Source organism: Oncorhynchus mykiss, chromosome 20, assembly GCF_013265735.2.
Source record: "Oncorhynchus mykiss isolate Arlee chromosome 20, USDA_OmykA_1.1, whole genome shotgun sequence".
Classification (NCBI taxonomy): Eukaryota; Metazoa; Chordata; class Actinopteri; order Salmoniformes; family Salmonidae; genus Oncorhynchus; species Oncorhynchus mykiss.
Window position 1 is genome coordinate 30026461 of NC_048584.1, and position 26810 is coordinate 30053270.

At 43.2% G+C, this 26810-nt stretch overlaps 1 protein-coding gene across 1 annotated transcript in view; it reads left to right on the forward strand.

Annotated features, from left to right (window-relative positions):
- The window catches only part of msh6 (mutS homolog 6 (E. coli)), a 34563-nt gene that overhangs the window by 836 nt on the left and 6917 nt on the right, over positions 1 to 26810 (forward strand). The window contains exons 2-14 of the mRNA XM_021576400.2: positions 1618 to 1823; positions 4752 to 4930; positions 10386 to 11072; positions 11320 to 11472; positions 11636 to 11833; positions 14526 to 14672; positions 15104 to 15194; positions 15543 to 15802; positions 16120 to 16360; positions 16498 to 16796; positions 17017 to 17219; positions 17390 to 17504; positions 17664 to 17850. Of these exons, the coding sequence (XP_021432075.2) occupies positions 1618 to 1823; positions 4752 to 4930; positions 10386 to 11072; positions 11320 to 11472; positions 11636 to 11833; positions 14526 to 14672; positions 15104 to 15194; positions 15543 to 15802; positions 16120 to 16360; positions 16498 to 16796; positions 17017 to 17219; positions 17390 to 17504; positions 17664 to 17850 (2966 nt within the window). The remainder of the gene's footprint in view (positions 1 to 1617; positions 1824 to 4751; positions 4931 to 10385; positions 11073 to 11319; positions 11473 to 11635; positions 11834 to 14525; positions 14673 to 15103; positions 15195 to 15542; positions 15803 to 16119; positions 16361 to 16497; positions 16797 to 17016; positions 17220 to 17389; positions 17505 to 17663; positions 17851 to 26810) is intronic.

Sequence of the window (26810 nt, forward strand, 5' to 3'; positions counted from 1 at the left end):
AAGGGGCAAGGCATCATACCATATCTTCAGGTCTATGTGAAACTAGGTTTATTAAGCCTCGATCAGTGTCATCGCATTTTGGAACACCAGCAGTACCAATGATTGTTTTTCTAACTGAACCAAGATAGACAACAATCTGCCGTTCCAATGGGAACAAATTAGTTATAGTGGGCAGAACAAGCAAGGAGATGGACAGAGCCAAGCATGAGTTAGCGAGATCCTATTGACACGTTCTAGCGTGGATCTGCATATTTCCGTTAGGGAAGGCCTACTCTATCAAGTGCCGTGTGCAATAACTGAATTCGCCTTTGCACTCCTACTAAACCACGCGCTTTCTTTTTTTGCAACTTTGGCAAAAGGTAAAGCCTACTAAATGTAGTCCACTCTGTAAATAACATATTTTAGTTTTGGGAACAGAACTGTGTTGAGATCAAATATTTCGATGATGAGAAAGTCTGTCAAAATCCATCTTCTCCCACTGCCAGCCACTGGGCTTCCTCTCACTACCATATTTGGTAGTGAGTGGCAACGCCAGCAGATGCCTCACATTTATACATCTGGTGAAACATCTGACTCATTGTTCTCATTGTTCTATTTGTGGAAGTAGATTCATTTCCAATGGAACGCTGCGTTTGCCCTGCAGCATTGCGTTTAATTTATCAAATGTATTTGTAAAACTATTTGCATAGATGGCTTGACAGAAATGGTAGAGGAAGGTGACTGTTGAACTTTTGTTGCACACACATCCAGATGATGCTGCGTACCATTTTGCGCAAATATGCTGTCGGTGTGAAGGAGGCGTGAGCTGAGTTGACGACAACCGGATGCATCGGCTTTTAAGGGATACAGCCAAAGATGGGCAGAAACTGCTTTAATATAAATCACCGATCACACTTGTAGGGGACCATTAGACACTATGCGCAGAAACATGTCGTCATGTCTAACGGTCAACCCGTGGTGAACTGCACCTGTGCAGGCCATCAAATCCAAGGCGCTCCTTTGACATGAAGTTCTTTTTGGCAAAAATGTAAACGTGTCAGTTTCACTTTCACAAGGTTGGAGTAATATGTTTAACTACTTAAGACATTTGCTCGAATCTAGGTTGTGCCTTTTTTAGATTTTGAGAATTAACAAGGGAGATTATTATTTTTTTTTTTTACTAATCAAACCCCACAACCCGGCCTGTTTCACAAGCATTCCCGTAAGTCTCATGATCTTGCGCCTCTGGGTTTAGAAACTCTGTGATACAGCTAATTCAACCCTATTCAATCTAGATCAATTTTCAGCTGAAAACTGGATATGGAAACTCAGCTCGGGTGTTTTCTTTTACATCTGCTACCTTAGGTTAATGTAAAACAAATGAATGGGACGGATCCATATTTCCTTCAATCTCCCTTTCCTCTTAAAGTGTGCACTCGTTCACTGCTCCCCACATGTAAAAAATAATTGGATTGGAGTAAGCATTGGCTAGAGTAGACAAGGGAGTTACTATACCAGTGATTTCCTTTCAAATCCATAAAGGGAAGTTCAACAAGTAGACACTTGGGTAAACAGGAGAGATTGTTACTAGATGACCTGTTGTCGGATATTTTAATTCTCCATCTTATTTTCTTCCAGTCCAGCACCATGTCCATTCAGTGCCGGAGCCTTGGTGTGGGCCAAGCTAGAGGGGCACCCCTGGTGGCCGTGTATGGTAGCTCCCCAGCCTGTCGGCGGGCAGCAGCTGAGGGGTAGGGGTAAAAGCCAGCGCCTGCATGTCCACTTCTTCGATGAGCCACCGACCAGGGGCTGGGTCAGCACCAAATATATCCGCGAGTATCAAGGTGAGAAAGCTATGGTTTACCTGTCCAAAACTCCCTTTACTATCTACAGTGTGCTGCGTCACTCACCTAGCCTGTGCAGGTGGACATCTATTGTCTATCTATTCTTGGTTAGCCTGGTCCCAGATCTGTATGTTCTGTCGTTCCAACTCTTATGTATGTTGTCATGGAAGACCATGACCATAGGAGTTTGCAAGACGGCACAAGAAAATCTGATATCAGGCTAATTCTAGCTATGCTACAGTTAGTGATGTAAGATGCCAGTTAAGAGGTAAGCTATATTACTACAGCAATAGCTTCTCTAAAAAAAGGGTTTTATTGATTCTAAAGCAATGTTTTCGGCACTGAGCAAATTTCAGGTCTGCGAGCGCATTCTTGAATGTTGTGAAAATTCGGTGCAACTTCCAGCGTGCGTTTACTGTGAACTCTGAGGCTGTACCTGCTTTAGGTTACAGTGTTAAGTGGCCATGTAGGCTACTGTGGCTATTTGATCATAACCTACAGAGTGGCCTACCATCAAAAACAATGGAGAAAATGCATTCCATAACATTTTAACATGGAAATCGCTGTAATATTATTCAGCCTACAGTAGCAGCCAATGTGTGGTGTTCAATGTAGGGCTGCATTCCATGCGACTTGTGAAAAAGAAAATTCCGGTACAAATCTGTCGTTCTGCCCCTGAACAAGGCAGTTAACCCACTGTCATTGTAAATAAGAATTTGTTCTTAACTGACTTGCCTAGTTAAATAAAGGTAAAATATATATATATTTTTTACCTGTTTATCCACTTGTCCTTCAGACACAGTGACTGAAAATGTTCTCATGTTTGATGCAAGAAACCACTTTACAAAATAAAATGCATTATTATTATACCATTATTACAGAAAATCAGACAAATTATGCTACCCTCTGCCTATTGGCTACCAATCTTATTCAAGCCTGTCTCAAAATACAACACTGCCCCTTTAAGACGACAAAAAAGCTGTTTACCGGACTTGCATTTCAAAGATGTCTAGAAATGTTAATGTTTTGTGCTCTTGTAGGAGGCAATCACTCCCCTATTGCTGACTACAAATGATATGTAACTTGGCTGATAACTCACTAACTAGCAAAGTGTATGACTAAAATGTGCACATGTGGCTACATGAAGCTTTTGCTTTGATCTCAAAACAAGCACATCTACTCAACTGTTTATGCTGTAAACAGAGTCCAGTTAAAAGTAAGTGGCACAGATCCGTATGTGGCAATGGTCTATTTGCGTATAGACCTACTGCAGCTCTGATTGTTTATGCCACACCATTCTTTAGCGTGCGGGCTGAGTAGTGTGTGTCAATGCAATAGAATCTTTACTCCGTGTTCTGCCTATATGCAAGAGATTTTGTTAGTTTGTTTTGTTTCGGTATGTTGCATTGAAAGTGACTAATATTGCGTTGATTTGATCACAATTGATGGTGTTAACAGGGAAAACTCTACTGGTCACCAACCTTTTTATGAGTAAAGGTCACTTTCTGAGTAAAAATGCAAGCTGAGATCTACTGCTCAGCTTTTTTTACACATGACTTAAAAAACATATGCCTATGCAATGTTAACCAATTAACAGTCCCTCCAGGATTCCGCAATTCTGCAATTGCATAATTTAATGCAAAATCAACCAATCAGCGCATATTATGCGAGAGCTCGCAATTTTGACAAATCCCTGCACTTTTAGCTCATAAAAGGGTCCAATCAAAAGCGCGTTTGTAATTTTGACTAATTACTGCACTGTCCAATCCAACCACACATCAACGTTTTTTTCCCCTTGGCCTGTCGGTGTATTCACGTGCGAGGATTATGGGTGATTGTTGATGGCTGACGGGCAGTACAAGGAACAGAAATCAATCTCATTAGCTAACAAACGACCGTGCGAAACAATTTCCAAGTGTTTTTGGAAACTAGAGAAATTCAACAGTCACTTCAAATCAGCAAAGCATATGAGAATGTCAGAACAGTTCCCACAGCAGTGGCAGTTCACCATGACTGAAGGGGTAGCAGGGAAGACTGTGGCAGCGCTGAAAGAATCAAGGTGAGTGAGTAAAACGACAAACTTGTTCTCCGCTAACCTTGGCTTTAGTAGGGTGGTCTGCTCTCCCCAGTCTGTCTATGGAGAGCGCTGATCAAAGCACCGAGTGCAATTTGTCAGCTTTGCCATTTTAAACTCTGTAAAACTTAATCCGGATCACTAAAGCACAATCTTTCTGTATTTTTTAGAAATGGTAATACTGTTTCAAAAGTATATATCAACCACAATACTCTATTTGTACGTTTTCTGTTCATCCCCCTTACGACCGTTTCAGAAAAAAATCACAATCAAGTATTTTGAAGACAACTTGTTAGAAAGAAATATTGATCCTTAAATTGGAAGCGATTGATCAGCTTTAACTCTTTTTTTTGAGAGAGCTAGCGTGAGCAGGAATGTGAGATCCATCTTGTGTTGATGGCAAGCAAAGCCTGATGGAGAGGTGAATGTGTAAGTAGATTATGACAGAGCTGTTTTCTCTGGAAAATAAACAAAATTGAAACATCTAAAGTGCTCATTGTTTTTGTAATATGTATTCCGCTTAAAATTGTCCTAAAACTGAGCACATGACTTTTTATTGCTTTATATGAAATTAATGTGGGGGGAAAAAGGATCACTGCTTTATTGTTGGGTTTTTTACACAATTGTTGGTGATCCACTATTAATGCCTTGGTGACCACTGCTCTAGAAAGTTGAGTGAAGTTCAATCTCGTGCTTCTCTCTGTGGGCTAATATTTCTGCGGACAGTCCAGGGGAGCTGCTCGGCAGTCTCGGAGCTACTGTGAGCGCAGCTTAGACAGAACATTGTTTTCGAGCCATATACACTTTGGAGTGCACTAAAAGTAATGTCGCTTCTCACTTGTACTCCATCCCAGGTTCGGACAGCAGTGATGCTAAGACAGGAGGGGTGTTCTTCAGTGGTAAGCCTGTGATCCGCAAGGCCATGGAGCTGGCTGATGCTGCTATGCCAGACAGCCCAGAGACTAGACTGAAGATGCCTGTCTGTATGGACCCATCTGATGCTGAGGAAGATGACGAGGAGGAGGATATGGAGGTGAGAGAATCTTTCCGTTTGTATGTACTGCTGCGAACATTGCATTTCCATTTGATTGATACTTTATTAATCTACAATCTATTTGTCTATCTAGTAGTGGTGCAACGGATCACAAAACTCACGGTTTTGAGTCATGGATCGGATCATTTTTCAGCTCTGCAAAAAAAAGGGAGACAAATAACTTTGCTTTCCATTTATTACTTAAAGAACACTTAAAGCAAGGAACTTTGCAATGTTTAAATAAAATCTTAAAATAAATATTCAATACTCAATTGTTAAATTAAAGTGCAATATGCGGCATGATGCCTTCTTCCTTTGAACAATAGTGAATGAAAAAATAGCCTGTCAACAAAAATAAAAGTTTTAAAAAAAGCAAAGCAAACCTGAGCTTATAACTTCTTTTTCAGAAAGATGAGGATGTCTACATTGTCTGGGGAGAGGGTTGACCTCTTTGCATTTAATATGTCCCTTGCTGTGGAAAACACCCTCTCGCTTTGACCTGAAGTGCCAAGTACAGCCAGGTCGTGACTTGCCATCATGGCAATGTGAGGATATTTATACTTATTGCTTTTCCACCATGTCATCCACTGGAATGCTGCTTTCTGCCTTGTAGGATACCACCACCTCTTTGATGGTGTTGGCAAACGTCTTGCCTGTGTCCTTGCTCGCAAAAGTCTCCCCGAAAAGCTCCATGGACAAATTATTTTGGCTCTGGCTTGACCCTGCAGAAAAAAGGACTATCTATTAAACTATTTATTTTCAAATTTCATAGAACTATAATTGTGGCAATAACATTTAATAAAAACCATTATTGTTACAACTCAAAAATGGATGATTCTAATAGCAATAGCTATTTACCTATTCAGTGGCTACAATCTCAGTGACAAGGTCACTGTATGTCCTCCGGTGTAGGGCATGGTCTAGGTGAGACAGGTTGAGAGCTTCAAGTTCCTTGGCGTTCACATTAACTTCTTATGGCTAGGGGGGCAGCATTTTCACGTTTGGATGAAAAGCGTGCCCAGAGTAAACTGCCTGCTACTCAGTCCCAGTTGCTAATATATGCATATTATTAGTAGATTTGGATAGAAAACAGTTTGAATGATGTCTGAGTATAACAGAACTCGTATGTCAGGTGAAAACCTAAGAAAAATCCAACCAGGAAGTGGGAAATATGAGGTTTGTAGTTTTTTTTAAACTCTTGGCCTATCGAATACAGTGTCTATGGAATACACAGTGTCTAGTGTGTCATTTTGCACTTCCTACGGCTTCCACTAGATGTCAACAGTCTTTAGAAACTTGTTTGAGGCTTCTACTATTAAGGTGGGGCTCATAAGGAATCTTTGAGTCACTGGTCTGGCAGTGATTAAGTTAATATTTATAATGCTATTTCTGACTTATGTTGACTCATGGCGGATATCTTTTTGGGTTGTTTTGGTCTGATTGCTGTACTCAAGATTATTGCATGGTTTGCTTTTTCTGTAAAGTTTATTTGAAATCTGACAGCGGTTGCATTGAAGTATATCTTTAAATCTGTGAATAACACTTATCTTTTATCAATGTTTATTATTATTTCTGTAATTATGTGGCTCTGTGCAAATTCACAGGATGTTTTGGAGGCAAAGCCAAATGTAAACTGAGTTTTTTGGCTATAAATATGAACTTGATTGAACAAACCATACATGTATCGTGTAACATGTTGTTCCGGGAGTGTCATCTGATGAAGAATATCAAAGGCTAGTGATTCATTTTATCTCTATTTCTGTTTTTTGTGACTCCTCTCTTTGGTTGGAAAATCGCTGTATGCTTTCTGTGACTAGTTGCTGACCTAACATAATGAATGATATGTTCTGCTTGTGTCCCACATGGCCAATAGCCAGGGAAAATGCAGAGCGCCAAATACATTTCTATAAAAATCAAACTTTCATTAAATTACACATGCAAGAGAGCAAATTAAAGCTAAACTCGTTGTGAATCCAGCCAACATGTCAGATTTCAAAAAGGCTTTTCGGCGAAAGCACAAGATGCTATTATCTGATGATAGCACAATAGTAAACAATGAGAGAGTAGCATATTTCAACTCTGCAGGCGCGACACAAAACGCAGAAATAAAATACAAATCATGCCTTACCTTTGACAAGCTTCTTTTGTTGGCACTCCTATATGTCTCAAACATCACAAATGGTATTTTTGTTTGATTAATTCCGTCGATTATATATCCAAAATGTCCATTTATTTGGCACGTTTGATACAGAATGAAGTGATGTTCGTTCTGAGCAATGGTACTTCTTCATTACACAAAGGAAAAACCTTAACCAATTTCTACAAACTGGTGACATCCAGTGGAAGTGGTAAGAACTGCAGGAAAGTCGATTCCCTATGAAAACATATTGAAAAGACTGACTTGAAAAAAAAGTCAATGGTCTGTCCTCGGGGTTTCGCCTTCTAAATAAGACCTGTTATACTCACAGACATGATTCGAACAGTTTTAAAAACTTCAGTGTTTTCTATCCAACACTAATAATAATATGCATATATTAGGATCTGGGACAGAGTAGGAGGAGGAGTTCAGTTTGGGCACGCTATTTATCCAAAAGTGAAAATGCTGCCCCCTACCCCAAACAGGTTAAAATGGTGTCTAATACTTGTATGTTTGAGAAAATTGAATTGAGATTTCTGTTGATTTTCAATTTGGCGCCCTGCAATTTCATTGGCTGTTGGTGAGTGGTTCCGCTAGCGGAACAGGTTAACAACAAACTAACATGGTCCAAGCACACCAAGACAGTCTTGAAGAGAGCACGACAAAACCTATTCCCCCCTCAGGAGACTGAAAAGATTTGGCATGGGTCCTCAGATCCTCAAAAGGTTTACAGTTGCACCATCGAGAGCATCCTGACGGGTTGCATCACTGCCTGGTATGGCAACTGCTCGGCCTCCGACCGCAAGGCACTACAGAGGATAGTGCTTACGGCCCAGTACATCACCGGGGCCAAGCTCCCTGCCATCCAGGACCTCTATACCAGGCGGTGTCAGAGGAAGGCCCTAAAAATTGTCAAGACTTCAGCCACCCTAGTCATAGACTGTTCTCTCTGATACCGCAGGGCAAGCGGTACCGGGGCGCCAAGTCTAGGTCCAAGAGGCTTCTAAACAGCCTCTTCCTCCAAGCTATAAGACTCCTGAACAGCTAATCAAATACTACTTGCCCCACCCCCCACGCTGCTACTACTCCGTGTTATCTATACATAGCCACTTTAACAACCCTACCTGCATGTACATAATTATCTCAATTACCTCCACTGGTGCCCCCGTTCGTTGACTCTGTATCGGTACCCCCTGTATATAGCCCCGCTGTTGTTTTACTGCTGCTCTTTAAATATTTATTCTTATATTTTCTTAAAACTGCATCATTGGTTAAGCGCTTGTAAGTAAGCATTTCACTGTTGTATTTGGCACATGTGACAAATAACATTTGACTTGAACCTTGGATCCAGTGCGGTAGATCTATGAAGGTAGTCCTGTACATTAGGGGTGTATCTGGGGTACCGGTCCTCTAATGGCAGCCTTGACATCTCTAATGATATGGTGCTTTATTCCTTGTTTTCAGAGGTAGGATCATGGACACTGACGATGCAGTTTCGGTGCTCAATAAGGTTGTAACCGTTTTGAGGGGTTTGAGCACCTGGAGGACCTCCTCCTGCCACATTCACAGCTGCCTGCTGCTCAAGATCGAGCTCCAACATGTCATAGGTGGAGTTCCATCTTGTTGTGACATGGTGTATGAGCTTGTGAGTCGGTAGCTGTAGCATTTCTTGCTTGGTGTTAAGCACATGAGTGGCTGTTGTGCGCCGGTGGAAAAAGGAAACCTTCCTGATCCTCCCAAGGAGGCGGTCCATCTGGTTTACTGAGATTCCCCTTTGAGATGCTAAATAGCTTGCATTGCACATGAGAGCACCAGCCTCTATCACTGCATTTACTTGGTTCTTGGCGTTATCTGTGGTGATTGGGATATTGCTATTGGGCCTCTCTAGCTTCCACTCTGCTCCTGCTCCTAGCAGTACCTGCGCCAGATTTGTGTTTCTCTCATAGAGGGGGTGTCTATAGCACCGGACTTCACATCTCCCACTCCTCTGGTGTAGTGAACAGTCACAAAGCTTTCCGTTACCTTGGAGGTCCACCTGTGTGAGGTGAGAGCAACAGAGGATGCCTTGGATAATTCATCGACAATTTAGTTATTTTCCGGTTCCTAAAGATCTGGCATGATCTTCATACTGAAGTGGGTGCGCCAGGGGATTTCGTAGAATGGCTCAAGCACTTTCACCATATTTTTAAACCCTTTGTTTTCCACAACAGAATATGGCCTCATGTCTGCAGAGATAAACATCCCAATAGATTTGGTGATGGCTTTAGCCCGGTCTGATTCTACAGCAACGGGCTGCTTAAATGTTGCGGTGAGAAGTGGTCTCTTGGCTGAGTTGGCTCCCGTCACTTGACACACCAGGGTGATGACGCTTTAAATGTGTGGCCATGCTCAATGTATTTCCATGATCATACGGCTTTCTTGTGGCACAATGCCCACACACCGTAATGGTGTTGTCCACCACCCTTCTTCCGTCATATTTGACAGGGAAGCCAAAATTCTCCCATCCATGAGACTTAAATGAAGCGGGAGGCTTTTCCTGTTCTTCAGCTCCTCCCCCAGCCATGGCTGTCACTGCTCTTTTCGTAGCTTTTTGCAACGCGAGCATCCAGGATTGATACGTTTGGATTCAACATGCCCCGTTCACGTGAACAGTAAGCACAACTGCTTAAAAAAATTATTCAATCAGGCTTCAGAGCAAAACACAGCACTGTCTTTATCTTTCACTGCAAATTTGCATCGAGATTTAGGGAATTACTTTAAAAAGTAACAGCGGCAGTAAAACTGTATTTCACACTGATGGTTAAACTTTGCAATTGATCTGCAGTTCACACGCGTGCCGAACCGTGGGCGGTTGATCCGTATGGATCAACTACTCTCCTACGATCTCGACACATTTGCATCGAAAAAATGTAAGCCAGTATCAAAACTTTCCCATCTTGTAGTGTAGAACAAGTTATTTTAAACATTGAACTTACCCCTCAATAATGATAAATACTGTATCATTCCTCCGACATATACATATATTACGCTTTGTCTTGTGTGCAAACTGGCATGTGTAAAGCAACTGTGTTGAATATAAAAATTTAAAAAACTTTAAAAAACAAACGAACAACACTGGGCCAAATGTGCGCCACCCTATGGGACTTCCAATCACGGCTGGTTTAGATACAGCCTGGATTTTAACCAGGGTGTCTGTAGTGACGCCTCAAGCAGTGAGATGCAGTGCCTTAAATCACTTCACCACTGGGGAGCCCATATAATTTTTTTCTCTCTTGAAAAACTGAAGTACTGTATTTTCATTTGCCTTTCCTCCTACAGCTTGATAAGTCAACATTGACCGACGAAGATTTGACTGAAGAGGAAGATGAGGAGACGGTGAAGTCTAAGCCTAGTCGCCGTTCCTCCCGTGCCACAGCAGAACAGGGCAGCAAGTCCAAGCGTCGCCGCATCGTGGTTGCCTCCGACAGTGAAGGCTCGGGTGACGAATTCAAACCAGAACAGGCCGGATGCAGCAGTGAGGAAGATGAGGAAGAGGTAGTGAACAGTATGTCGGAGGAAGATGTAGAAAGTGAATGTGAGGCTGAACCCGACAGCCCAGTTAAACCGGTGAAACGCAAACGACCCATAGAGAAGCCATCCAGTGCCAAACCAAAACCCAAGACTCCCACTCTTCCAGAAACCGCCAAGAGAGCCCCCTTATCTAGCACCATCACAGCCGACACAAAGTCTCGACTCTCAGCCTTTTCGGCCCCGGAGAGCTTCGACAGCCAGGCGAATGGCTCAGGTGCCGGCGGGCAAGGTGGGGCTACGGTATGGGACCATGAGAAGCTTGATTGGCTACAGGAAGGCCGGAGGAAAGACGCCAAGAGACGGAGACAGTCTGAGGAAGACTACGATCCCACGACTCTGTATGTCCCAGAAGACTTCTTGAACAAAACGACCCCAGGCATGCGGCGCTGGTGGCAGCTCAAGTCGGAGACGTTCGATGCCGTGCTCTTCTTCAAGGTACTATAAATCATTTAAAATGCTGTATTTTGGTGGAGGTGCAATGCTTCTTTGTTTAACATTGACTCCCTGGCCAGTTTATTAGGCACCCCCATCTTGTACAGGGTCGGACCCCCCCTTGCCTCCAGAACAGTCACCTTTGAACATGCTTTTTAGTCTAGGACTAGGCAGAATTTGTGGCTGTGAATCTGGCCTTTAGTGTCCTCATCTATCTTGAAAGGTGCAAGTAAAATGTATTATTACTCAGGTGGGTAAGTTCTATGAGCTGTACCACATGGATGCTGTGATTGGTGTCAACGAGCTGGGGCTGACCTTCATGAAGGGGGCCTGGGCCCACTCTGGCTTCCCCGAGATAGGCTTTGGACGCTTCTCAGATGGACTGGTGCAGAGGGGATACAAGGTGGGGAGCCATTTTGTTTTTAAAAGAAAGCTTAGACTCATCCTTTTAAAAAGGCTTAATGTTATCCAAAATAATATTGCGATATGTAACTATTTCCACCCATCACTGCTGTTTTGCTGGCAAACCAATTTCTCCTCAGTCATTAATAAAGTATTTATGTTAGGTGGCACGTGTGGAGCAGACGGAGACTCCAGACATGATGGAGGCTCGCTGTAAGACCATGCTGAAGCCCACCAAGTTTGACCGGGTGGTACAGCGTGAGGTGTGCCGAATCATCACACGGGGAACGCAGACCTACAGCGTGTTGGACGGAGCCCCTTCTGAGACACACAGCAAATACCTCCTCAGCATCAAGGAGAAGGTAGGATGTGTTTTGTGATGCGTTGTACAGTATATTCATTTTGTTACCTTATAACCTTATTCTAAAATGGTTTAAATCATTTATACTCCATAATGACAGAGCAAAAACAGGTTTGTAGACATTTTTGCATATGTATTAAATAAAAATAACTCACATTTACATAAGTGTTCAGATCCTTTACTCAGTACTTTGTTGAAGCACTTTTGGCAGTGATTACAGCATTGAGACTTCTTGGGTATGACGCTACAAGCTTGGCACACCTGTATTTAGGGAGTTTCTCCGATTCTTCTCTGCAGATGCTCTCAAGCTCTGTCAGGTTGGATTGGGAGTGTTGCTGCACAGCTATTTTCAGGTCTGTCCAGAGCTGTTCGATCGGGTTCATGTCCTGGCTCTGGCTGGGCCACTGAAGGACATTTACAGACTAGTCCCGAAACCACTCCTGCATTGTTTTGTCTGTGTGCTTAGGGTTGTTGTCTTGTTGGAAGGTGAATCTTTGCCCCAGTCTGAGGTCCTGAGCGCTCTGGAGCAGGTTTTCATCAAGGATCTCGCTCTACTTTGCTCCATTCATCTTTGCCCCAATCCTAACTAGTCTCCCAGTCTCTGCTGCTGAAAAAAATTTCAACAGCATGCTTCACGATCTGATGAGTCTTTAGGTGACTTTTGGCAAACTCCAAGCGGGCTGTTATGTGCCTTTTACTGAGGAGTGGTTTCCGTCTGGCCACTCTACCACAAAGGCCTGATTGGTGGAGTGCTGCAGAGGTGGTTGTCCTTATGGAAGGTTCTCCCATCTCCACAGGGGAACTCTGGAGCGCTGTCAGTGACCATCAGGTTCTTGGTCACCTCCCTGACCAAGGCCCTTCTCCCCTGATTGCTCAGTTTGGCCGGGCGGCCAGCTCTAGGAAGAGTCTTGGTGGTTTCAAACTTCTTCCATTTAAGACTGATCGACTCATTTATTTGTCACATGCGCCGGATACTGTAGACCTTACTAGAGGTCAACCGATTATGATTTTTCAACGCCGATACGGATTACTGGAGGACCAAAAAAAAAAAGCCGATACCGATTAATCATTATTTTTAAATGGTAATATATATTTATATGTATGTGTGTAATAATGACAATTACAATAATACTGAATGAACAATGAACACTTTTTTATAAATCAATTTAGTCTCAAATAATGAAACATGTTCAATTTGGTTTAAATATTCCAAAAACAAAGTGTTGGAGAAGAAAGTAAAAGTGCAATATGTGCCATGTAAGAAAAGATAACTTAAGTTCCTTGCTCAGAACATGAGAACATATGAAAACTGGTGGTTCAATATTCCCAGTTAAGAAGTTTCAGGTTGTAGTTAATATAGGAATTATGACGCGTCTACTATTTCTCTCTATACCATTTGTATTTCATATACCTTTTGACTGTTGGATGTTCTAATAGTATTTCCAGCCTAATCTCAGGAGTTAAAAGGCTTGAAGTCATAAACCGTGCTGTGAAGCAAGCATTGCTAAGAGCTGCTGGCAAACGCAATAAAGTTTGAATGAATGCTTACGAGCCTGTTGCCGCCTACCACCGCTCGGTCAGATAGCTTTATCAAATCATAGACTTAATTATAATAAACAGAAATATAAATCCGGAAACTATCATTTCGAAAACAAACCATTTATTCTTTCAGTGAAATACGGAACCGTTCCGTATTTTATCTAACGGGTGGCATCCCTAAGTCTAAATATTGCTGTTACATTGCCTTCAATGTTATGTCATAATTATGTACAATTCTGGCAAATTAGCTCGCAATGAGCCAGGCAGCCCAAACTGTTGCATATACCTCTTGTTGCAATTGAACATAAGAAAAGTGACACAATTTCCCTAGTTAATATTGCCTGCTAACACAAATTTCTTTTAACTAAAATATGCAGGTTTATTGATTTTAAGGCATTGATGTTTATGGTTAGGTACATTCGTGCAACAATTGTGCTTTTTTTCACGAATGTGCTTTTGTTAAATCATCCCCCGTTTGGCGACGTAGGCTGTGATTCAATGATAAATTAACAGGCACCGCATTGATTATATACAACGCAGGACAAGCTAGTAAACCTAGTAATATCAACCATGTGTAGTTCATTAGTGATTATGCGAAGATTGATTTGTTTTTTTTATAAGATAAGTTTAATGCTAGCTAGCAACTTACCTTGGTTCCTTGTTGCACTCGCCTAACAGGTGCTCAGCTTGCAACGCAGTTTCCTCGTGGAATGCAATGTAATCGGCCATAATCGGCGTCCAAAAATGCATATTACCGATTTATGAAACCTTTAAATCGGCCCTAATTAATTGGCCATACCGATTTTTAATCGGTCGACTTCTAATTCAGAGTTTCTCTCGGAATGTTTCGCACAGGGCGCCATTCCTTTGCCGGGCGGGTCGTTTGGGGAAATTCTGGGCTAGATTAGATTACCCACTTTTACCACTACCAACACACCATTGCGTTCAACTACCACCAAGCTACTGCAAAATATAGTTAAATTACTAGTTGAACTACATGTGTTTACCACTCCCCAACACTGTCCTTTTTACAGGGTTAGTTTATCTAATAATTATGTTTGGGTCAAATTCCTCTAACCTTGAGTTTTCCATATTGTGTGACATGGAGGTTGCAGTAATGTGTTTTGCATCAAAGTATCACCTCTCATCTCAAGGCAGAGGAGGAGAGTTCAGGGCGCTGCAGGACCTATGGGGTCAGCTTCGTGGACACATCTGTAGGGTACTTCTATGTGGGCCAATTCCAGGACGACCGACACTGCTCCCGGCTCCGCACCCTGTTGTCTCACTACACCCCTGCACAGGTCAGTCACTACTTCTACAGCACAGGAGGTTGGTGGCACCTTAATTGGGTAGAATGGCTCATGGTAATAGTTGTCGGTGAATAAGTGGAATGATATCCAATACATCAAACACATGCTTTCCATTCGCTCCGTTCCAGTCATTATGAGCCGTCCTCCCCTCAGCATCCTCCACTGTTCAACAATAACAATTTAAACTTGTTAACTTCGGTCACTACCATAAAAATAGGTTCATGTTTGGACAGCTGAAGCAAGTCACACAATTATTATTTAGGGAAATTACCCTTTCTAGTTTTCACAACACTTACAGCATATCACAATCACCCAACAACAACAAAAACTACATTGATCTGCCCCATCCTTGTCGTAAAAGTTTTTTTTAGACATAAAGGAAAATGTATATAAAATGCTCCCTTTTCTTTCTGTTTACACAGGTGCTCTTTGAGAAGGGGAACCCTTCAGCCGAAACCCGGAAAATCTTCAAGGCTTCTTTGTCCTCTGCTATGCAGGAGGGGCTGACTGCAGGTTCACAGTTCTTTTTCAATACTTTTTTTATTGTGTCAGTCTGTATACATCAATATTTCACTTCATCCACTTTTTAGTACTTTATTTACAATGATACTGATTACAGCTTTACAGTGACCCCTTCCTCTCCCGTACTTCCAGTCTGTAACGTCAGTCTTTGTTTATGAAAATTGGTTGGGTGTCTGAACTGTACTTTACCAACATTGTTATTCACTTGCTCTCTCTCGTTCAACTAGTGCGTGAGTAAAACATGGTATGGAATATTGTATATCGGTTATCAATATAATGAAAACATGGACTGGAATAACAGTAATGTTCACTACATTACACCCTCCTCCCTCTCAACAGGCTCCCAGTTCTGGGATGCACAGAAGACCCTGAAGACCCTAGCTGAAGAAGACTACTTTAAAGAGAGTGTGAGGAAGGATGAGGAGTCTGGGAGCAGTGTTCTCCCCTCTGTCCTCAAATCCATGACGTCTGAGAGCGACTCGTTGGGTCTGACCCCTAAGGAGGGGTATGAGTTGGCTCTGTCGGCCCTGGGAGGCTGTATGTTCTACTTAAAGAAATGTCTGGTTGACCAGGAGCTGCTGTCCATGACCAACTTCCAGGTAGGGATGTCAATGGTTAACCAATTAGCCCACCATAATAATTAAGCAATTTAAACCAATTAAGTTAAGTTATTATGAACATTTGCTAACCATAAATTAGTGAATGTTGTAGGAAAATAAGTAGTTTGGTTAGTTTGAGCCTTTCAGGCTTAGCCCGGTCCCAGATCGGTTTATGCTTTTGCCTACTCTTTTGTCACTGTCAAACCAAACATGGCAGGACGATTCCATATGGAGTTGTCAAGAGAGCAGAAATAGCCTGGCGCCTAGGCAAGAGGTTCCAGGAGTGCACGAAGTTATGATTTTATCCCAAATTCTAGGAATATATCCCAGTGGACGTGGAGATGGAGAAGGCAGCCGGGCCGACCAGTTTCTTCTCCCAGACCCGTCAGCGTATGGTCCTGGATGGGGTGACCCTAGCCAACCTGGAGATCCTGCAGAATGTGTCGGGGGGTACAGAGGGGACCTTGTTGGAACGCCTGGATACCTGTAGTACTCCATTTGGTAAAAGGTTGCTGAAGCAGTGGCTCTGTTCCCCGCTCTGTAACCCCACATCCATAGGTGAGGGGAACACGAAAATACATTGTTTTGAACCCTGTTCTTGTTTTCATTGGTTGGTCTGCTATTGTCTTATTTCTTCTGATTTGCTCGGTCATTGAAATGCGCTATATAAACCCCATGTATTATAATGATTATAGGGGAGCGCCTGGATGCCCTGGAGGACCTGATGGGAGTGCAGGCCCAGGCTACGGAGGTCTCAGACCTGCTCAAGAAGCTCCCTGATCTGGAGAGGCTCCTTAGTAAGATCCACAGCATCGGTACTCCGAAGGGTCAGGACCACCCAGACAGCAGGGCTGTTCTGTATGAAGAGGTCACCTACAGTAAGAAAAAGATTGTGGACTTCCTCTCGGCTCTGGAGGGCTTCAAGACCATGCAGGAGATTGTGACCATACTAGGACCGGTTGCGGTCGACTTCCGGTCCAGGCTGCTGCGCCAGGTTTGTACACTACACACCACAGCACTACCTGTCACTATAATTGTGCTTTTTACTATATTAATTCTGTACTTTTTAAATGTCCTGTATTTATTGGTGTTGTCTTGTGATTGTTTTAAATGTTGAGTATTTGTGTTTGTCATACTTGGTTACAACCATAGTAAAAACAAACTGTTTTCTTCTTGGCGATTTAATAAATTACAATTTCATGTAATCTCATCAGGTGGTCAACCTGAAGGATGACGGTCAGGAGGGCCTCTTCCCTGACCTGTCGGCCGAGCTGAAACGCTGGGACACAGCCTTCGACCACCAGAAGGCCCGCGCCACCGGAGTCATCACCCCTAAGACTGGCTTTGACCCAGAGTTTGACCAGGCTCTCAGTGGCATCAAGGCCTGTGAGAGGGACCTACAGGACTACCTGGACAGGTACCTTAATCTCTTGAGAAACACATTTAGGACAACTTCCCAGGGTCACATTACACTTAGTCCTGGACTAAAAAGCATGCCCAATGAAGAACTGAAATGAGCTTGTTTGCTATATTTTTCTTGGACAAATGCATATGTTAAATGCAGTTAACCAACTTGAATGTTGCCAGGCAGAAGAAGAGGCTGGGCTGCAGGAACCTGACCTACTGGGGGACGGGACGGAACCGCTTTCAGATGGAAGTACCAGACAGTGTCTCGGAGAGGAACATTCCTGAGGAGTACAAGGTCAGAGTGGCTGCTAGCAATGCCATTTTCAGGTGTTTGAAGCGGCTGCCAAATTAGAAATACTGAGTGTTCCTCAATGTGATTTTTAATCTGCAGTGTGTCTTGTAAAATATTGTGGAGTGACAGTTTAGCAAACTTTTCTGAACTCTATTTAATCAGGTGAAGTCCACTAAGAAGGGCTGGAAACGCTACTGGACCAGGGAGATAGAGCGTCTGTTCTCAGAGCTCCAGAGTCTTGAGGAGAAGAGAGACGCAGCTCTGAAGGACTGCATGAGAAGACTCTTCTACAACTTTGACAAGAACTATAGGGACTGGCAGACTGGGGTGGAGTGCATGGCTGTGCTAGGTAAGCTTTGATTTATTAGGTTTATTTAACTAGCTTAATGAGTCTTCTGAGTATCCTGGGCAATTGTTGGTATACATCTGTTGCCTGGTGTAACATTTGTATGTATTTTAAATAGTCAAATCAAATGCACATTGATCAACATCTTCTCATGATCATGTAGGTCTAGTTGAATTCAAAAGAATCAACGATTCCATAAACCTACAGTTTACTCACTGTATTGAGGTGCATTATACCTAATATTGAGTTGCAGCCAGGTACTGCTGGTTACCATAGATACAGTTCATGCACCTGGTGAGCCACAGACATTGGTTTGTCGACAATGCCTGAACACATTTGCAAACGGATATTTTACACCCATTATAAACAGTAGGCTTTATAATCATATTTGGCAGGGGTTTGAACCAAACCAAAAACTGGAAAAGGGAATTTTTCTTCTGCATTGGAACGAAAGTGATCTCTACTGTTCTGGAATAGAACTGTTATTTTAAAAGCATGGGAACTGGTTTATAATTTTATTTTATTTTGCTGGCATTTTTTTTCAAAACACCTAAGCAAAGCCCTCACTCAAACCTATTCCAGTGTCTGCCTGCCGCTGAAAATCTTTGCTAGTGTGTGTAAGCTACATGCCCCTCCCCCCTGCGAAGCATAGACGACTGTAGCCTACTGACTATACAAGCATGATTCAGAAGATGGGGACAGATTTTACAGAAGAATGAATTAACTTTTTCAGTGCTAGTTAAGGATACTTTAGTTATCACATTTCACAATAGATTAATTAACTACAAAAAAAAGAATGTGTTTTTAATTCTGGTGCAGCTCTGCACACACAAGCTTGTTAGCTACCAGTGGTCCAGCGTGAAGTTCAAAGGACATTCAAAGTTTCTCCATAGAAGCTCCTAGGTATAATTGTGTGTATCTAATTCAGATAATGCATGTCATAACAAGATACCCAGCACTTTAAGCCAAACCTCTCACTCTCCACACCCTCAATGTGTGGCATCTCACTCCCTACACTTGTCAGTCCATCATGCATGTAAACAACTAGCTTACCTGCTTCATAGCAAGCTGCTCTAGCCGCACTGATTGAAGTAATTCAATGAACTGTTTGGTTCTAAACATAGTAAAAACTCAAACAGATAAATAGGAAAAGCTCAAACCCAGTTTATTCCCCACTGGGTGAAACAGCTGCAAAGACATGTTTACACAAGCACATATCCTCCTAGGCGGAGTCAGTTTGTTGCACGTCTAGACAGCCAATACATCTGTTGCTAGTCAGGAACTTAAATTGGTTCCTTTCACTGGCATACTCATGGCCCCGCCTCCTGCTAAAACCTGGGAGTGGAAATATGTGTGGTATAGGACTGTTCATCTGACCTGACCTCGGGATGGGTTCCTCGCTCCTCTCTGTAGTATCTGGGATCTACATCTGTTTATATTAGTTACTGTGCTGTTACTAAGCAGTAGTGCATTACTGCAGTGTTACGTTACTACACCTAATAGGAAATGCACATGCGCACTGGAATGCCGCGAACTGTAGAGCACGAGGGGTTTTGACTAAACGAAAACTAACTGTACTCCCGTCTCCTGCCTGGTCATTTCTCCACAACACAAATATTACACTCTCCATGCCTGTCCTACCTTATCAGTGACTGAAACCAGACTGTTGCCCTTTGCCTCTTTAAGAGCCTTGAGATTTAACAATACCATGTTTTAACAGAATGTAAACTTTCTGTACTCCCCCTTCCTCACTCAGTAACTTTCCATACACCTAGTTCATATCCACCCTCTATTGACCCCAATACATTTCTTACACATGTAAAGTAATCAATATGTTCTAGTATGGTAACATGAATAAGTAAATTTCAAGCTAGAATTTTTATTTTTTTTATACATTTAGCTCTGATTGCACAGGTTAAATAAGGAACTTAAAGGAACAATATAAACCTGTACAGTTTGGGGGGTTCGTACCAGTTCAGAACTCTATTTTTCTGGTTGGAACAGTAGAATGGAACAAGATAAATAGTGGTTCTATTCAGAACGAAACGATTGGAAAAGGATTTAGGTTCCAACCCCTGCTCACTTGGCATGCCTACACTTTTACCACGCCACATTAGCCATACTCAGTTCTGCTCTAATGAAAACAGAAGGGGAAAGGAGATGATTGCATTGTTAATGATTGCGCTCTACTGCAGCAACATAATGTGTTTCACTAACAGCCTTGTCTGGGTCATTACTCTGCTAAGCATGGAATGTTTCCCAAATGGCATCCTATTACCTGTTATAGTGCACTACTTTTGACCATGACTGTTTTTTAAAAATATATATTTATTTATTTTTCTTCACCTTTATTTAACCAGGTAGACAAGTTCTCATTTACAACTGCGACCTGGCCAAGAATGCAAAGCAGTGCGACAAAAAACGAGTTACACATGGGATAAACAAGCATATAGTCAATAACACAACAGACCAATCTGTATACAGTGTGTGCAAATGAAGTAAGGAGGTAAGGTAATAAATAGGCCAATAGTTGGGAAGTAATTACAATTTAGCAATTGACACTGGAGTGATATGTGCAACTTGAAATACTGGTGTGCATAAGAGCAGAAAAACATATGGGGATGATTTCAGTAGTTGGTTGGATGGGTTATTTACAGCTGGGCTGTGTAAGGCTGCAGCGATTGGTAAGCTGCTCTGACAGCTGACGCTTAAAGTTAGTGAGGGAGATATGTCTCCAACTTAAGTGATTTATGCAATTCGTTCCAGTCATTGGCAGCAGAGAACTGGAAGGAAAGTTGGCCAAAGGAGGTGTTGGCTTTAGGGATGACCAGTGATATATTCAGTGGGGCAAAAAAGTATTTAGTCAGCCACCGATTGTGCAAGTTCTCCCACTTAAAAATATGAGAGAGGCCTGTAATTTTCATCATAGGTACACTTCAACTAACAGACAAAATGAGGGGAAAAAATCCAGAAAATCACATTGTAGGATTTTTAATGAATTTATTTGCAAATTATGGTGGAAAATAAGTATTTGGTCACCTACGAACAAGCAAGATTTCTGTCTCTCACAGACCTGTAACTTCTTCTTTAATAAGAGGCTCCTCTGTCCTCCACTCGTTACCTGTATTAATGGCACCTGTTTGAACTTGTTATCAGTATAAAAGAAACCTGTCCACAACCTCAAACAGTCACACTGCAAACTCCTATGGCCAAGACCAAAGAAAGCTGTTTGAATAATGTCTGTGTATAACAGAACTGATTTGGCAGGCGAAACCCAGAGCACAATCCATAAAAGGGACATTTTTGAGGGGGGGTCAATCTGTTTTCCATTAGTTTTCTATGGCAAGCCTGTTTTAATAGAAATATGCTTGCCGTTCCTATGGCTTCCACTAGATGTCAACAGTCTTTAGAAATTAGTTGATGTTTCTCCTTTGAGTAATGAAGAAGTGTCCCTTTCCTTTCTGGGTGTATAGTCAAATGGACTGTTTTGTTTGGGGCGCGTGACCTGGAGCTCGCTCCACTCATTTTATCCACTTTTGAACAAATTTTATTCCGTCTTAAATTTGAACGATTATTTGTTTTAAAATGCCTAAAGTTGGATTAGGAAAGTTGTTTGAAATGTTTGGACCAAGATTACAGGTAATTTATTAGATACTTTGTAGTCATGTTGGGTGAGTTGGAACCAGTGTTTTTCTGAATCAAACAGCGCCAAATAAATGAACATTTGGGGATATAAGGATGGAATTAATCGAACAAAAGGACCATTTGTGATCTTTATGGGACATATTGGAGTGCCAACAGAAGATCTTCAATGGTAAGGCATGAATTATATAGTTTTTTTCTGAGTTGTGTCGTGCCTGGCGGGTTCAAATATAATTGTCATGTGTTTGTTTGATGGGGTGCTGTCCTCAGATAATAGCATGGTTTGCTTTCGCCGTAAAGCCTGTTTGAAATCTGACACAGTGGCTGGATTAACAAGAAGTTGAGCTTTATTTTGGTGTATTGCACATGTGATTGTATGAAAGTTAAATATTTCTAATTTAATTTGAATTTGGCGTTCTGCCATTTCACCGGATGTTGTCAAATCGATTCCGCTAACGGGATTTGATCCATAAAAAGTTAACATTGTCCAAAGAAGGCCCAGATGTATACAAAATGGTGTCGTCTGCGGAGAGGTGGATCAAAGAATCACCCGCAGCACAGGCGACATCATTGATGTATACAGAGAAAAGAGTCGGCCCGAGAATTGAACCCTGTGGCACCCCCAGAGACTGCCAGAGGTCCGGACAACAGGCCCTCCGATTTGACACACTTAACTCTGTCTGAGAAGTAGTTAGTGAACCAGGCGAGGCAGTCATTTGAGAAACGAGGGCTATCGAGTCTGCTGATAAGAATACGGTGATTGACAGAGTCGAAAGCCTTGGCCAGGTTGATGAAGAGAGCTGCACAGTAGTCTTTTATCGATGGCGGTTATGATATCGTTTAGGACCTTGAGCGTGGCTGAGGTGCACCTGTGACCAGCTCGGAAACCAGATTTCATAGCGGAGAAGGTACGGTGGGATTTGAAATGGTCGGTGATCTGTTTGTTCACTTTGCTTTAGAAAGACAGGGCAGGATAGATATTGGTCTGTAGGTCAATATCCTCCCAGGATACCCGGGCCAGGTCGATTTAGAAAGGCACAGGGCCTGGGTTAACCTCTTCATCACCAGAGGAACAGAGTAGGATGAGGGTACGGCTAAAGGCTATAAGACCTGTCCGTCTAGTGCTTTGGGAACAGAGAATTAAAGGAGCAGATTTCTGGGCGTGGTAGGAAAGATTCAGGGCATAGTGTACAGACAAGGGTATGGTAGGGTGCGAGTACAGTGGGGGTAAACCTAGGTGTTGAGTGACGATGAGAGGTTTTATCTCTGGAGGCGCCAGTTAAGCTAGGTGCGGTCTCCGCATGTATGGTGGGTGGGACAAGGGGGGCTTTCGGAGGCATGTTGAGCAGGACTAGGGGCTCCGCAGTAAAATAAAACTGAGAGCTGCCCTAAACAACAGTATACAAGGCATATTGACATTTAGAGAAAGGCATAAAGCAATCACAGGTGTTGCTTGGGAGAGCTGAGACAGCAATGGGTAAACAGCTAGGACAACAACGGGTAAATGGTGATGAATGGGCAGAGAGGGTCGGTTAGCGACACACAGGGCCTGAGTTCGAGGCTGGGGCCGACAGATAAACAAAATTAAGTGTTAATGAACAGTCCAGCAGGCATCAGCTCTGTAGCCGAGAGATCATAGGGTCAATGAGCAGTAAAGATGAAACGGAGCCGTCGATTACTATGCAAGGCGAGCTGGAGACGCAGCGTTCAGGAAGCTAGCAGGCCGAGGCTAGCAGATGGATCAACACCAACATCCACAATGCAGAGGCCGGTTGAGAGCACATCGGCCGAAGTTACGTCCGCAGACCAGTTGTGATGGATCGGCGGCTCTCCGTGTTGACAAAGGGTCCAGTCCAATTGGCAAGAGCGGTATTGTAGTTGGTGTACTTTGCTTGCTAGCCGGGAAATGGGCCTAGCTCGAGGCTAGCTGGTGCATGCTTCTGGACAAGGACGTTAGCCACAATAGCCACTCGGTAGCAACTAGCTAGCTGCAAAGATCCGGTGGAATGGTCTAGAGCTTGCGGCACGAATCCGGTGATGTAGTGAAGGGAAAAAAGCAGTCCGATATGCTCAGGGCTGATATCATCGTGCTGTGCAGACTGGCAGGTAATTATCCGGGCTAAAGCGTCTGGAGTCCGACCTAAAGGTAAAGACCGCTAGCAGTGGTTAACAATGACTAAAAAGCTAGTAGCTAATTAGCTGGCTAGCCTCTGATGGAGGTTCCAGTTATAAGGTCAAAAAAATAGCAGATCCGTACCACATTGGGTGAGGCAGGTTGCAGGAAGGTATGTTTAATTTGAAAATGGAAAAGAGATTGAAATGTATACAAAAGACAATATTTACATGGGATGAAAACTAACATGTCTTACTGCTCCGCTATCTTGGTATATTGGGTCAAAAGTAGTGCACTATATAGGGAATAGGGTGCCATTTGGGACACCTCCAGTGTGTGTATAGAGAGCTACGCTGCTAAAAACAACCCTATAAAATATTGATGAACCTAATGAGGACAGAACACTCTGCCAGTGTTGGTCTAAAGGAGAGGATGATGTGGATGGGGATTTATTGGGCTTAGATGGTTGCCTTGAAGCCAATGTGGTCAATAAGAGGCTATCACAATTAGGGTTGGAAACTTTCCAGGAAAATTTCCAGAATTTTTCCATGGGAAGTTAAGCCTGGGAATTTTGCTTAAATTCATCAAAAAAGTTATCTTATAACAGTTAACCTTTTTTGTGGGATACACAAGGCAATTCCAGGTCTTGTGGCATATTATGGTTAAACTACCCCCAATTCAATGGAATTGCAACCCTCTGCATACACAGTGCTTTCTTCCATCACGTGTACAGCAGATTCTCAAGATCTTGCACACTGCCTGAAGCCCAAACACGCCGCAGCATACATGTTGGACCCCAAGTATGCTGGCAAGCTCCTCCTGTCTGGTGCAGAGATCATCAAGGCCTACGGTGTCATCACTACTGTGTCTCGCCACCTTGGCTTGGATGAGGGCAAGGTTCTTGGCAGTCTGGCGAAGTACACATCCAAGCAAGCGCTTTGGGATGGAGATGCAATATGGCAGTCCTGCAAACCTATCTCATCAGCCACCTGGTGGAAGGGACTTTGTGGATCGGAGGCTCTTTCCCCTGTTGCCTCCATCATCCTCCAAATCCCACCAACATCAGTCACCTCAGTGTAACTGGTCCTTGTTTGGGAACACACACCAAAGCACGCAACAGGCTGACCAATACAAGGGTTTAAAAATTGGTGGCCATCTGGGCAAATTTGAGGCTTTTTGAGCCTGAGAACGAGCCATCCTCAACAAGGGTGGGAAGTGACAGTGAAAATAAGGCCTCAGTCTGATGTTCAAGAGGTGGACATTGAGGAGGTCCAGGGAGAAGACATGGAAGCCTGAGAGGAAGACAAACAAAGCTTGAGTTTCTAGACTATCATTTTACAGATATTGAAAACGTTTTTGGGAGATGCGATGAATCATTCAATATTTGTTGTTTAGTGAAATCATCCCATGTGAAGAGTCAACTCATTTAATTAAAGTTCAATTTGTAACTAAATAGTCTTTTTTTTTTCTATTGGAAGGATTTAATAATTTGCAATTGTCTACTTATGATAAGGTAAAAGGTTTGTTATGGTAAATATATCCAACACAAAAAAAACATTTTGTTGCTCCCTGCCTACAGACAGAAGCTAAAACAAGAAGCTCCCACGCTGAGTTCTGTTCAACGCTGGTCCGACCAATCTGATTCCACGCTCCAAGACTGCTTCCATCACGTGGACTGGGATATGTTTTGTATTGTGTCAAACAACAACATTGACGAATACGCTGATTCGGTGAGCGAGTTCATTAGAACGTGCGTTGAAGATGTCGTTCCCATAGCAACGATTAAAACATTCCCAAACCGTGGATTGATGGCAGCATTCGCGTGAAACTGAAAGCGCGAACCACTGCTTTTTAATCAGGGCAAGGTGACCGGAAACATGACCGAATACAAACAGTGTAACTATTCCCTCCGCAAGGCAATCAAACAAGCTAAGCGTCAGTATAGTGACAAAGTAGAATCTCAATTCAACGGCTCAGACACGAGGTATGTGGCAGGGTCTACAGTCAATCACGGATTACAAAAAGAAAACCAGCCCAGTCACGGACCAGGATGCCTTGCTCCCAGGCAGACTAAATAACTTGCTGGTGTGTTTACGGACATATTCAATCAATCCTTATCCCAGTCTGCTGTTCCCACATGCTTCAAGAGGGCCACCATTGTTCCTGTTCCCAAGAAAGCTAAGGTAACTGAGCTAAATGACCTCCGCCCCGTAGCACTCACTTCCGTCATCATGAAGTGCTTTGAGAGACAATTTGCTTACCGCCCAAATAGGTCCACAGACGATGCAATCTCAACCACACTGCACACTGCCCTAACCCATCTGGACAAGAGGAATACCTATGTGAGAATGCTGTTCATCGACTACAGCTCAGCATTTAACACCATAGTACCCTCCAAACTCGTCATCAAGCTCGAGACCCTGGGTCTCGACCCCGCCCTGTGCAACTGGGTACTGGACTTCCTGACGGGCCGCCCCCAGGTGGTGAGGGTAGGTAACAACATTTCCACCCCGCTGATCTTCAACACTGGGGTCCCACAAGGGTGCGTTCTGAGCCCTCTCCTGTACTCCCTGTTCACCTATGACTGCGTGGCCACGCACGCCTCCAACTCAATCATCAAGTTTGCGGACGACACAACAGTGGTAGGCTTGATTACCAACAACGACGAGACGGCCTACAGGGAGGAGGTGAGGGCCCTCGGAGTGTGGTGTCCAGGAAAATAACCTCACTCAACGTCAACAAAACTAAGGAGATGATTGTGGACTTCAGGAAACAGCAGAGGGAGCACGCCCCTATCCACATCGATGGGACAGTAGTGGAGAGGGTAGTAAGTTTTAAGTTCCTTGGCGTACACATCACAGACAAACTGAATTGGTCCACCCACACAGACAGCATCGTGAAGAAGGCGCAGCAGCGCCTCTTCAACCTCAGGAGGCTGAAGAAATTTGGCTTGTCACCAAAAGCACTCACAAACTTCTACAGATGCACAATCGAGAGCATCCTGTCGGGCTGTATCACCGCCTGGTACGGCAACTGCTCCGCCCACAACCGTAAGGCTCTCCAGAGGGTAGTGAGGTCTGCACAACGCATCACCGGGGGCAAACTACCTGCCCTCCAGGACACCTACACCACCCGATGTCACAGGAAGGCCATAAAGATCATCAAGGACAACAACCACCCGAGCCACTGCCTGTTCACCCCGCTATCA